The sequence below is a fragment of the Leucoraja erinacea genome, chromosome 5 (genome assembly GCF_028641065.1).
Source record: "Leucoraja erinacea ecotype New England chromosome 5, Leri_hhj_1, whole genome shotgun sequence".
Lineage (NCBI taxonomy): Eukaryota > Metazoa > Chordata > Chondrichthyes > Rajiformes > Rajidae > Leucoraja > Leucoraja erinaceus.
This window is the reverse complement of record NC_073381.1, coordinates 89,814,168-89,828,904: the sequence shown is the minus strand read 5'-3', so window position 1 is coordinate 89,828,904 and position 14,737 is coordinate 89,814,168. Positions and strand designations below refer to the sequence as shown.

The following is a 14,737-nucleotide window of genomic DNA, read 5'->3' as shown; positions in this document are numbered from 1 at the left end:
TCTTGGATCACTCCTGCACATTCTGTTCCATTGGCTCAATCAAGACCAATGCACAGTTTTCTTCTACCCAGTTTGGATGAGCAACAAGAGCTCAATTTCTGTTGCCAAGTCTCTTGTATTTAAAGTTTTGCATCTTCCTTCTCTACGGACTATGCAAAACCTTTGCCTAGGATTAACATCTACGGCTGAATCAAGGAAAGGCCCAACTGAAAAAAATAAATAAGACAATCTCAGGTGCAGAAATCTAACATTCTACCAGACTTACATCCAAACCTAATAACTTATTCAAAGATGAAGGAATGCTATAAAAAAGTTAAAGGTAATGTAATAGATTGAAGAAATAGAATAACTAGAGTTATCAGGATCTAACTTTAAAAGAAAGGGGCAAGTCTGTTTTTGTATCCTGACTGTAAGCTCATTATCCAGTCCATTACGATGAAGGAGAGGAAAATGATGGACTTGTGATGTCAGTGACAGAAACTGCTGGCCAGAATTGATTGGTGTTTTTTTGCTGCACAACTGAGCAGATTTTTTGGGAGTTTCTGGTGAGTTTCACTGGAATCATGCTTGCAAACTTCCTGTTCTAAGTTCCTTTGTAAATGCTAGGCTGACAGGCACTGCAGAAGTGTTTTATTTTTGTAGATAAAGACTTTTCAAGACATCAGTCAATCATTCATGATGATAACCGTACTTGGCACATGAATGGTAAGGTGGTATGAATTTTTATTGCTGACTCCACTCTGTTCAATCATTCGTGACATACAGCATTGACTTGAGTGCCTATTTAACTCGCCATCTACCAAAAAATACTCCTCTCTCTCACTGTAACTTCTTTCACTCATTCAGTTTTATTTTAATTGTAATTTATGGCTAGACCAGAACCTTCTAAAGTAACACGGATAGAGAGGTGATTCCGAATGCAGGCCATCACAGATGTTTTTCACGTTCATTATTGGGCGAGATGCCAGTTTACAAAAAAGGACACAAAGTGCAGGAGAAACAGCACGTCAGGCAGCATCTTTGGAGAACATGGATAGGTGATGTTTCGGATCGTGTCCTTTCTTCAGACTGATCAATCTGAAGAAGGGTCCAAGCTGAAATGTCTCTATCCATGTTCTCCAAAGATGCTGCCTGACCTGCTGAGTTACTCCAGCACTTTCTGTGCTTTCCTATTGAGTCTTGCCCCTCCCATCTTAAACCTATATCCTTTGGTTCTTTATTCCCCTACTTTGCGTAAAAGACTCTGTGCATTCACCCAATCTATACCCCTCGTGATTTCATACATCTCTATAAGAATGGTGGCACAGTAGTGCAGCGGTAGAGTTGCTTCCTTACAGAGCTAGAGACCCGGGTTCAATCCTGACTACTGGTGCTGTCTATACAGAGTTTCTACGTTCTCTCTGTGGGTGGGTTTTCCCCGTGTGCTCTGGTTTCCTCCCACACTCCAAAGACAGACAGGTTAGTAGGTTAATTGGCTTCAGTAAAATTGTAAATTGTCCCAAGTTTGTAGGATAGTGCTAGCATATGGGTGATCACTGGTTGGCATGGACTCGGTGGGACGAAGGGCCTGATCTCTAAAGTCTAAAGATCACCCCACAGCCTCTTGAAATATGGGATGAAATTGGAGGAACCAGCAGGAACCCACACAGTCACGGAGAGAGCTTAGACACTCCAAGCAGACAGCTCTTAAGGTCAGGGTTGAACCTACTCCCTTCAACTGCACTACGAATGTGACTCATAAACCCAAGCCAGGATGTTGTCAAGGTTCAGCTCACAGTAATGTTTAATTGCTTCGTTATCTGAGGATTTCCAAATAGAATTGAGCAGTGCACAATCAATAAGAAAGATCCACACTTCCGTCTGAAGAAATGGTTGCAGAGGTTGTGCATTGGACATTGCCCTGAATAAATTCCTGCAGCAATGCCTGGGTTAGATCTTTTTATAACAAGCATATTCACCAGCCTACCATTACGACATAATTTTGGACCTTGAACTTTTTCCCCTAGCAACAGAAGACCTTTATTTCAAATCAGTTCCTTGCATTATTTCAGCCAAGCATTGTTTTATCACAGGTGCGCTGTTGGGTTCTTTTACTGTAACTAGATGAGAACATTTGTGTGAACTACTGCCTGAATAATGTATCTCCAAATGACCGAGTGAACTTTCCCACAGCTCCAGTGAACCATCGTGAACAGAGTCTATGTGCTATTTTGTTCATGATTTATGTAGTTCAATACAATTCTTTAGTATTTTTGTCAACTAAGTTCCGATAAAATGAAACAAATTTTTACTTGGAACTTTGAATTCCCTCTGTATACACATGAGTGATGAGTGTAGGCAGCTCCAGTATTATTATCATAGTCAGACAGCATGGAAACAGGCCCTTTGGCCCAACTTGTCCATGCCGATCAAGATACTCCATACAACATTGTCATATTTGCCAACATTTGGCTCATATCTTTTTAAACCTTTCCTATCCATGAACCAGTTAAAGTGTTATTTAATTGCTGTTATAGTACCTGCCACAACCACCTCCTCTGGCAGCTCGTTCCATATGCCCACCACCCTCTGAATGAACAAGTTGCCCCCAGGTTCCTATTAAATCTCTCACCTTAAATCTATGTTCTCTGGGTCTTTATTGCCCTACTTTGGGTAAATGACTCTGGCAATTGACCTATTCTATTCCCCTCATGATTTTATGCACCTCGGTAATTCAACTCTCAGGCTCCTGCGTTCCAAGTAGTAACGTCCTTGTCCGCTCTGGAAGGAAACCCTGTGGTTCTGTGTGTGAATGAGGACTAGACACAAAACGCTGGAGTAACTCAGCGGGACAGGCAGCATCCCTGGAGAGAAGGAATGGGTGACGTTTCGGGTCGAGACCCTTCTTCAAACTGAGAACTGTTGTTTCCTGGACCAGCGGAATGTAAACCCACACTGGGGACACGCTAGGTATTAAGTTGCTGTTAGAGTTGTCCGCGGGTGTTGTGGACTGGAGAGAAGGTGCTCGAGCAAGCAAACATCCTGCCAGAAGGACAGGAACTGAACTCCTGGAAGGCCATCAAGACACCAGAAGAGGCCACAATGTCCCTACCTCCAGGTTAAATAGATGTTCTTCACTGGTTTAGTTTGGAGTAGTGTGAAGGAATCTCTGGACAAATTGGGTTCATTTCTTTGATGGCGGTTTGGGCAATTTGAGCTGCAACATGTTTTTTTAGGAGAGATGTCAACGCTTGTACAATTTTCAAATCAGGCCGTTTTCAGTAAGATTACATGGAACGTCTCAATGGATCATATTTTATTTCGGATGTGAATTCTCGAAGACATGCTTCATATTTTTCCCACCAGACTGCAGATTAAGGGAATGTTGTGACTTTGATTGCAGGTGTTTCCTGCCTCGCAAATGTCCTTCGCTTCGTGAAGCTGGTTAGCTTCCTGTCGAGTTGAGCTAATTTCATCTTCTTGCACAGCATAGCTATAGAGTTTAACTTAATCTTTTGTTGCTTTTGAAGGTTAAAAAAAACCTATGCAAACTGGGTACATCGCAAGGAAAATGTATTTACAGCTGGAGTTACTTCTGTAATTAAAGGAAATCGGGAACTCCCAATGTGTCCCTAACAGGACACAGGCACAAAAGCTAAGCTCAAAAGCTTAGTTCAGTTTAGCTTAGCTTAGGGACACTGTGCAGAAACAGACCCTTCGGTCTATTGAGTCCATGCCAACCGGCGATCACCCCATACATTATCCTACACACGAGGGACAATTTCCAATTTTTATCAAAACCAATTAACTTACAAACCTGTACGTCTTTGGAGTGCGGGAGGAAACTGGAGCAGCCGGAGAGAACCCATGCAGTCACAGGGAGAATGTACAAACTCCGTACAGACAGCACACGTGGTCAGGATCGAACCCAGGTCTCTGGCGCTGTGCTGCTTTGCAACTTTGCTGCTATGCCGCCCAAAAGTTGTTGATGTCAGAGCACTAGGAGGCACAAACGCAGTGGGTTACAAACGTGTTCCCTGATATTTTTTGAATTTTTACTCTGGGCCACAAAATCTGATCTCTCTAGATTAACCTGGTTGTGTTTTTCTGTGTGTTTTTCTCTAGTTGATTGATTGAATTGATTGAAAGACACAGCATCAAAACAGCACTTCAGCCCATCGAGTCCATGCCGACCATCATTCACCCATTCGCACTTGATCTATGTTATCCCACTTTCGCATCCACTTCCAACACACATGGGGCAATTTACACAGACCAATTAAGCGACAAACATGCAGTTGGTTGGGATGTTGGAGAAAACCCACACGGTCGCAGGGAGAACGTGTAAACTCCACATATGCAGCACCATAGATCAGGTTTGAACCCGGATTACTGGCACTGTGAGGCAGCAGCTCTACCACCTGCCTCAAACGGTTGCGGTTCAGATTTGTGGTATTAGATTGCCTGCAGTTCTTATGTTAACTTCATACAGTGACCAGTTGTTGCACTGGTGGAGATGAATAACAGGAAGCTGATAACGTTGCAAAATACAATAACTGAGCAGTACTTCTAAGATGCAGAAAATCCCATTAATTTCCTGGTTTGATTTTGAACACTCGATTGAAATTCAGCAGTGAGGATCCTTATTCTGCACGCTGGGCCTGTTTGGATATCATGCAAAATAAAGCTTATCACAGTGCCTTGGTACATGTGGCAATAATAAACCCAAACCTGATGGTTTTGCCTGTATGGTTCGTGGACAGGATGATTTCTGATCTCACTTCTGGCACATATTCCAGAAAGACTCACTGAATGTCTCAATTCTCTTCTCACAACACTCCCCGGAAAAGGGAAAGTGAATGAAGTGAAGAGACTGCAATGGCACAGAGATCGGGACCCATCACACTTTGTCTCAACACCATGAAAGTCAATGCACGTTTTAGGGTAGCACGGTGGCGCAGCGGTAGAGCTGCTGCCTTACAGTGTCAGAGACCCGGGTTTGATCCTGATTACGGGTGCTGTCTGTACGTAGTTTGTACCTTCTTCCTGTGACCAGGTGGGTTTTCCTCTTGTGCTCTGGTTTCCTTCTACATTCCAAAAACATGCTAGTTTGTCGGTTAATTGGCTTTGTATAAATTGTAAATTTGTCCCTGGTGTGTAGGATAGTGCTAATGGATTGCTGTTCGGTGCAGGCTCAGGTGGGGCAAAGGTCCTGTTTCCACTCTGCATCTCTAAGGTCCAAAGTAAAGTGTAAGTAAAGAATCAGTGATCCAGTTATTTAGCCTGGCATTGCCCTTGGATGGGTTACCCACTCACTGCACACTCACTGTTATTCCTCATGCAATGCTGCTGACAACATTCATCCACGTAGCTCCGAGTTTCACGTTTTACGCATTCTCATAACAATTTTTCCATACCTGCACAGTACAATTTAATGGTGGTCTCCCTAAGCAGATCCCAGCTTGGCTTGCGGAATCTGACCCTTTCTTTACCAGCACTCATAGATCCATCTGCACTAGACTGCTATCTGCTCTCGATCCTCAGATTTCTCTTCCTTGTGCAGCATCTGTGGAGGGAATGGACAAATGTTGTTTCGGGTCGGGACCCTTCTTCAGATTGATTGTAGAAGGGGGTAGAAATCTGGAAAAGAAGTGGGGGTTACAAAACAGCTTACAATACCAGCAGTATGAATATTAATTTCAAGTAATCCTTGGTCCCTCTCTCTCTCTGTCCCTCCCCCACCCTAGTTGTTTCACTGTTCGTATCCTTTCATTATCACCTGTTTTGGTCGTAGGAATAAAGGTGTAGACTATTTTCTAAATGGGGAGAGGATCCAGAAATCGGAGGTGCAAATAATAATAATAATAATAACTTTATTTGTTAAGCACCTTAAAAACAACCAAAGCTGACCAAAGTGCTGTACAGAAAAAAGAAAACAAGCAAGACATCATAAAACAGGCAGAACAACAGAACATACAACTAACACGAGGCGCATAAATTACATACAAAAATCCAAACAATAAATTAAAAAAACATAAAACACGAGTACGAACAACGCAGCAAAACCCAAGCAAATAAAGTTAATAAACAATTCAACACCTCACTGGTCTACAAAGGCCATGGAGAATAGATATGTCTTCAGATTGAAGCACTTAAAAACAGCTAGAGAAGAAATTAAAGCCTGTTTAACGTGCCCAGAGGCAATTCATTCCACAATCTCAGAGCCGACACAGCAAAGGCACGGTCCCCTCTGAGCTTCCGCTTAGTCTTTGGCTCATTCAGGAGCAGCTGATCATCTGACCTGAGAGAGCGGGAGGGCGAATAAGGGTGAAGAAGCTCAGATAGGTAGGACGGGGCAAGACCACTTAGGGATTTAAAAGTAAATAAAAGAATTTTAAAATTTCAAAGGGATTTGTGCTGGTGCAGGATTCCCAAAAAGTTAATCTGCAAGTCGAATCGGTAGTAAAGAAAGCAAACTCAGTGCTAGCATTTATTTCAAGAGGGCTTGTATACTAAAACAGGGATGTAATGTTCAGGCTCTATAAGGCGCTGGTAAGGACGCATCGAGAATATTGTGAGCAATTTTGGGTACCATATAATATCTGAGGAAGGATGTGCTGTCTCTGGAGAGGGTCCAGAGGAGGTTTTACAAGTATGATCCCCAGAATGAGTAGGTTAATCTATGATGAGCGTTTGTCGGCACTGGGCCTGTACTCGCTGGAGTTTAGAAGAATGAGCGGGAACTAATTGAAACATACAGAATAGTGAAAGGCTTGGATAGAGTGGATGTGGAGAGGATGTTTCCACCAGTGGGAGAGTCTGGGACTCAGAATTAAATGTTATTTTAGGAAGGAGATGAGGAGAAATTTCTTTAGTCAGAGGGTGGTGAATCTGGGGAATTCTTTGCCACAGAAGGCTGGGGAGGACGTCAGTGTATATTTTTAAGGCAGAGATCGATAGATTCTTGATTACGGGTGTCAGAGGTTATGGGGAGGCAGGAGAATGAGGTTAGGAGGGACAGATAGATCAGCCATGATTGAATGGCAAAGTAGACTAGATGGGTCGAATGGCCTAATTCTACTCCTATTCCTTATGACCTTATGACCTCCTCAGCCAACAACGGACCATTGTGAGCTCCTTGGCCATGGGTACCGGCTCTGATTATTCTGTACCTTTTCGTAACTGGTTTCTTTCTCCCCTGACCCTCCGTCTGAAGAAGGCTCTCAACCTGAAAGTCACCTTTTCCTTTTCACCAGAGATGCTGCCTGACCCACTGAGATACTCCAGCATTTTGTGTCAATCTTCAGTGTAAACCATCATCTGCAGTTACTTATTGGAACTAATTTGAAGTGTGACTATTCTTGCGTGGGCTCACAACTTTTCAAACTGCTTGAAGTATTTTTGATGTATAGTCACACCGAATATCTACAAAACTGTGATCGAAACATAAAGTGTGTATCAGAACTGACAATGTAACAATAACGGCAAAGACTGTTCAGTGAGTTATTTTATGCAAGGGTCTTTGGCAGATATTCGACCAGATTGGGGAGTGGATAATAAAAAAAGACTTGCATTTATATAGGACCTTTCCTTTTCCTTTCAAGACTTTGCAGCAACTGATGTAAATCTGAAGATTGTAAATGGACTCAAGGTTGCGATATAAGACAGAGATGTTTCATGGGATTTAACGTACTTGTATATTTTGTTTGTAATTCCAGGTCAACAGCGGACGACTGTAACCGGTCTTCTCGTGTGTCACGGTTTACTGCTGGTGGGAACCAACCTCGGGATCATTGTAGCATTGCCAGTTGCACGACTGCAGGGAATACCTAAAGTTACAGGTGACTTACCTGTTTTATGTGCTGTGATTATTGATGTAAAAATGGCATGGATTAAAATTAGACTCCAAGAGTCATGGAAGCAGCAGTCTGAGCCGATTCTCAAACATCCAGTTGTACTAATCCTACACTGAGTCCATTTTATTTAGACTTTAGAGAAACAGTGCAGAAACAGGCCCTTCGGCCCACAGTCCACGCTGACCAGTGATCACTCCTACACTAGCATTATCCTACACACTAGAGACAATGTACAATTATACCAAAGCCAATTAACCTACAAACATGTGTGTCTTCAGAGTGTGGGAGGAAACTGGAAACGTACAAACTCCATACAGACAGCACCCATGATCGAATGTCTATGGCGCTGTCTAGTGCCACTGTACCGTCCCAATATTCTCCACACATCCCCATCAACTGACCACAAATCCTACCCCTCATCTGAACTCTAGAGGCTGTTCACAACAGCCGTTGATCTACCATGTCTTTTTGAGGTGGGAGGACACCAGTGTACACAGTGGTATTCCATGTGATTACAGGGAGAAGGTGCAAACAGCGCACAGGCAGCATCCGCAGTCAGGATTGAATCTGTCTCGTTGGAACTGTTAGGCAGCAGCTCTAGCTGCACCTCTATGAGTTCGGGTAAGCCAATTACAGAGAGTTAACCCATTTACATTAGATTTCAGAGACCCAGAAGTACATTTCCTTCTATATGTAAATGGTGCAAGGAAAATATTTTACTTGTTTAGAGTCATTGAGTCGTACAGCATGAAAACAGACACTTCAGGACAACTCATCCAGTAGCATCTTTGCTCTGATCTGAGACTATCTAAATCATGCTGTTTTCTCCCTGAACATCTGCAAAACCAATAAGCAGCTCTTCATTATTTTTATACATAATAGATCAGTAATTTACTAATCACTAAGGTCAGAGGTGTGAGCAAAGGTCTAGTTTTTATTATCGTCCTGTGTACCCCATCTTTTCCCCATATGATCTTATACAACCGGAGCATCGGATGGCGCCCGCAATGGCTGCCTCACCAACAGTCTGTCTGTCCTTTCTTTCTTTTGTGTTTTAATAGTATGTGTTAAATGTATGTGGGGGGTGGGGAGGGAGGTGTTGGGGGAAATTTTTTGTAAGCTCTTATCTCAACGGAGATGCGATTTTTTTTCCGTATCGTATCTGTCCACACTGCTGCCTAACATCGAGGAGTTGGCGGCCTTTGCTGGTGACCGATTTTGAGAGCTCCACCGCGGTTGCCTGCGGACTTACCACCACAGAGCCCACGATCCCTTTGCCAGGGATCAACCTCGGAGCTTCAACCATGATGCTTGCAGACTTAACATCACGGAGCTCGTGATCTCTGGTTGGAGACCTTCGGGAACTCCAAGCTGCAGGAGCTTCGATCGCCCCGACTGGGAATTTTAATCACCCTGACGCGGGAGCTTCCATCGCCCTGACGTGGGAGTTTCGACCGCCGGCTGTGAGAGCTTCGATCGCCCCGGCGGCTGGTTCAACTGCCCCGACCGCGGGAGAAGAAAGAGAAAGAGGATTGGACTTTATTGCCTCCATCACAGTGAGGAATGTGGGGAATCCACTGCGGTGGATGTTTATGTTAACTTTTATGTAGTTGTGTGTCTTGTTGCTTTTTTTTTCATATGGCTGTATGGTAATTTGCATATCACTGCACCTTAATTGGTACATGTGACAATAAAAGACCTTTCAAACCTTTGAAACACCTCAATACGATCACTCCTCATCCTCCTGCGCTCCAAGGAATCAAGTCCTAGTCTGCTCAACCTCTCCTGATAGCTCAGCCCCTGGCAACATCCTCGCAAATCTTCTCTGCACACTTTCCAGCTAAACAACATTTTTCCTAATACAGAGTGATCAAAACAATAACAGGGTGAGCAAAACGTAGTCATAGATCTATCTGCTCAGTAACAAAATATACCACTAAAGACTCTTTTTCCTACTGGGTTAACTTGCTACATCTAATGTTGTGTGTTTTTCAACCGGCCAAGCATATACTCAGAAGTAATTTGAAGGTAGCATCAGAGAAACAGTATCCTGAATTTATAATTGAATTGGTACAAGGGATATCTAAAACTAGAGAGCATGAGTTTAAAGTTAGGAGTATGAGAGTTAGAACAGATATAAAGAGATTTTTTTTTCACGTGGAGAATGGTTGGAATCTGGAAGGCACTGCCCGAGGCGATGGTGGAGGCAGAGACTCTCACAGTGTTTTTTACTAAGTTTCTGAAAGAGCACTTGTATCACCAAGGCAGGTAAGGTCAAGGACCAAGTTTTGATTAATGGGATCAGTGGAGTTAGGTTCAGGATGGAGTGATGAATTGGTCTGTTTCTGTGCCGTGTGACTCTGCCTCTTTCATTCTATGATAGTGCAGTATGGCACAATGGATAAATAACTTTGCTTAAATGTCATGATTGTTTACACAAGTTTCTGATTGCACTGCAGTGATCAAGTGCATAATAAAGGTTTTACTTAAGTTGCAAAGCTCATACTGAGGAAAGGATATTCGCTTATACAAACTATCTGCTATTTTTTCTATCTCCCACCCCCCCCTTCCCCCTCTCTCTCTCTCTCTCAATTCAATTTCAATTTTAAAAACTTTATTGGCTTGATAAAAAAAACATTGTTATATTGCCAAAGTATAAAACATGACATACATATTTAAAATGCATGTATAAATACAAGTATACAGTGCATGGATAGATATGTCCCTGTACATAAACTCGCAATAGGCCTATAGCCCTTTATTGAATGCTACACGTTCTTGCAGCTGTAAGCAGTACAACACAATAGCAAGTTTAGCAATTCTATATTAATTTCTTAGTGTCAGTTAATGTCAATTAGTGTGTGCGTACGTATGTGCATGTTGGTCATTCATCGTCTCTCAGGTTATGGCATGCTGTTACGTATTGTGCACCAAGATGTGCCATATTTCCTTCGCCAAGGATTATTCTTAGTTTTGATGTATCATCTAGTTCTTTAAAATCAGGGGTTGCCACACTGAGTTTGTCAAAGTATGTTTTCCTTGTTTTGTCAATGTTTCTCTCTCTCTCTCTCTCTCTCTCTCTTTCTCTCTCACTCTCTTTCTCTCTCCTCTCTCTCAGTCATTCTCTTTCTCTTTCAGTTCTCGAGCTCTCAGTCTCTCCTCCTGTCAATCCCCCTGACTGTCTGTGTCTGTCTGTTTGTCTATCTGTCTGAGCCTCTCTGTCTCTCTCTCTCTCTGTTGCCACCTCTCGCTTTCTCTCAATTCCGCTCATACACCCTCTCTCTTCCTGTCCCTCGCACTCAATTGTCAATTTTCAGTAAGTATCAATCCAGTTTCTTCAACAGGTATGAATTAACCTTTGATGTACTATATTTCTGGATGTTGAAGCAGTCCACTGTAGGTGAAGCATGACTCATCCAGAATTCTTGTCTCTTCCTCCAGGCAGGGGAATGGTGTCCTACCACGCTCACTGTGGTCCAGTCAGATTTCTCACCATGGCCACTGCCACTACCACAATAATGAATAAAATCCCGTCTCTGACAATCCTGCCTTTGCCACTGGAAGGGAAGAGTGGAGAAAAGCCTGGCTGCGGCGGGACGCAAACAGAATGGTTCGACACGCCTAACAAGGACAGTGGGCTGTGGCTTGGAGACTCCGCAGCACCCACTGCACAGCACAGCGACCTGTCTTCACCTACAGCGTCTCCAAGCTGGTCCCACCAATCCAGTGCACAGGAGCATGGGCCCGAGGACACTGCGCTCTACGAGCTCATGAATGACTCCAGTCTCTCCAGCAAAAGTAAATGCCTCGACAACGGGGGTTTAAGGAAGACGAAGATGACTTCTGTTTTGGTCATTTCCGGAGGTCAGGGGGACAAACGGCTCAACAAGAAGTCCAAGCAACGGCAAGACGAAACCATTTCCACCGTCATGATTTGGCAAATTCCATTGTTAAACGTGTGACAAGTTCAGGGCACAGTCAGTCTCTTATCCTGAGATCCCCAGTCCTGTCGGAGGGGATGTACCTGCACATTGTAAAATTATGCATAAATGATCTTCCAATTTTTGAACGGTGCTCTTATCATGTCAAGTTGACCAACCAGCAATGGTTGGTCATGTTCAAGAGTTTGCAAGGTGTAAATCTGCCTTTGAACAACTTCAAGAGTCAAGAGTGTTTTATTGTCACATGTCCTGAAACGGAACAATGAAATTCTTAGTTGTAGCGACACAACAGATATGTAAACATAGTACATATTCTTATATTAACGAATCAGAAAGTTTTAATACTTTTGTTATCGATTCTTTAAATGCAATTCCATGGGCTACTCCTCGGAGGTCTGTTCTGTTCTGGAGAAGATCACCTGGGGGCTGATATTTCCAAGGACATTTTCTTAAAGTGTCAACCATGATCAGGCTTAACACTGATTCACAGACCACCTCTTCATTCATGAAAAGTTTGTGGTCGACTTTTTAAATCAATTTTCAGGGACCTTTAAATGAATAAGTGAAATCTGCCAACTGCAAAACACGTAACACCCTAGGAATAAGGAAGTATGTGGAAATTTAAAAAGTTTCAGATTCATTTGTTTTCCAGAGTAAATCAGACTGTTGCAAAAATTACTATTAAAATGTATATGTTTTAAAAAGGGTTGTTAAAATGTTAAATCTGATTGGAGCAGCTAATTAATTTTTGTAAAACACTTTTTTTAAACACCTTATCGAATGCACATTCTGACCAATACAGTAAAATGTACAGTTGTTTTGACATGAAGTTGCCTTGCAATCATCAGAACTAGTGCATGGATAATTAATTATTAGTGAGAGATACTCATTGCTAACAGTAGTTTTATTTCCAGTTACGTCCTTTTGCACAGACGATTATTAAATATTTAGTTATTTACAATTAGTTTGACATTTTGTTGATGTTTAAAAAATGGACAGATTCATTTGCAATTCTATTTTGTGTGTTAATGGGCAATCCTAGAATTATTACCCAACGTGAATGGCACACTTTAATACAAACTTTTAAAGTAGATTTTTGGGGTTTACATAAACCCTGGGGGATTGACAATGTTCCAGTCCATGCAGTACACGTCTCGGCAAGGTCTAAGAGACATGAATTATTTCTCAAGCATCTTACCAATATATATACCAATCTTTCCATATAAAGTCTCTTCAATGCTTGTGTCTAATTTAACTTGCTGCTTGTAAAGTGTCAGATGAAAGCGATCCAATTAAACCGCTAATGGTAGTTGGTATCTGGAATAGTAAGTTTGATGGGATTTCACCTGTGTCATTTCCCATTTCAAATATCCAGCAGTCAGGTTTTTATTTCACCTTTCATATTGGTAAGTCGCTATTTTGTGATGTTGTCACACTGATATCAGTGTTTCTGACATGGATTCCAATTCAAGTGGCATCCATGAAGTGGATTGGTGCAGTGCTGAGATTACACTTCTACATTAAGTTTGTCATGCACCATTGCACTGTTGAAGGTTTATTCTGGTAAGCAATCTTAATTGTTCACAGGTTACTAACATTTTACTCATTTTGCTTTTATTTATGTATTAAAGCACAATTTTGAATAGTTAAATGCTATGTTTTAGCTGGTCTGAGTGGAACGGTGATGCATCTTCACATTCTGTAGTTATGTTCTGTTGGTGATATCTGTGGCAGAACATTTTTTGCGATTACTCGGCACAGTCCATCACTGTTTCCTGAAGCTGCTTGTGGTATCATCAGACTTGCTCACTCCAAAACCCAGTTCTGATACTGTTGAGTTGCAGCAGGTAGGGAGCATGAAAGAAGCATTTATTTTATTATTATCATTTCATAGTGAAGAACCAGACACTTAACTAAGGAATGGCCACTCAAATTTGGAAATTGAACTTGGACAGGGATGGGTTCTGGAATGATAAAGTAAATGAAAGCATCAAGGTATTTCAAGTTGATTTATTTACCGCTGGTCGGTGTTTTATTAATCAATGTTACTCTTGGAACTTTAGCATTTACCGCTGAAATGTGAAATGATTCAATTTATGTCATTGTCAGTTACAGTACAAGACAACGAAATGTTTTTACATCTCCCTTGAAAGGGAACTCACGGTGAGCAACATTCCATTACAGGCAAAGGTCTTGCCCAAGGACCAAACAGTACCTGATTTGAACTCTACCCTCCGGTCGCCAGCCGAACTGCCCCATTGTGCTATCTGTCGTCCTGAACTCATGCCTGTAGAGTTTGCACATTGTGGCGCAGTGGCGCAGCAGTAGAGTTGCTGCGTTACAGACCCGGGTTCCATCCTGACCACTGGTGCTGTAGGTACGTTATCCCTATGACTGCATGGAATTTCTTCATGTGCTCCAGTTTCCTCCCACATTCCAAAGACAAGCATATTTGTAAGTTAATTGGCATCTGTAAATTGTCCCTCGTGAGTACGATAGAACCAGTGTGAACAGATTGGGCGGCGTGGAATCGGTGGGTGTAACGGCCTGTTTCTACGCCGTCTCTCTAAAAAAATAAGTACTTTGCACTCTCAACTTCCATGTAGGTAAAGTTTTCGGCAAGATTTTATTTATCCAGATTTTTGCCCAGTTTTGCTGATAAACTAATTAAAATCAGAAAAAGACACAAAGTGCTTGAGTAACTCAGCAGGTCAGGCAGCATCTCCGGAGAACACGGTTATGCAACTTTTCGGGTAGGGTGAGACTGAAGAAGGGTCCCGCCCCAAAATGTCGCCTTTCCATGTTCACCCAAGATGCTGCCTGACTTGCTGAGCTATTCCAGCACTCTGTCTTTTTGTAAACTAGTATCTGCAGTTCCTTGGTCCTAATTAAAACCAAGCTGCTTCACATCTATTGCAGAATGCCAATTGCTGTCCAATCCAGGTGATCTGGGACTGTGCA

At 42.4% G+C, this 14,737-nt stretch overlaps 1 protein-coding gene across 1 annotated transcript in view; it reads left to right on the top strand.

Moving 5' to 3' along the window:
• Positions 1–12,437, top strand: part of arhgef10 (Rho guanine nucleotide exchange factor (GEF) 10) — a 269,667-nt gene extending 257,230 nt beyond the window's left edge. The window contains 2 exon segments of the mRNA XM_055636192.1: positions 7,698–7,820; positions 11,277–12,437. Coding sequence (XP_055492167.1) covers positions 7,698–7,820; positions 11,277–11,797 — 644 coding nt within the window. The 3' untranslated portion in view covers positions 11,798–12,437.
• The last annotated feature ends 2,300 nt before the right edge of the window (positions 12,438–14,737 follow it).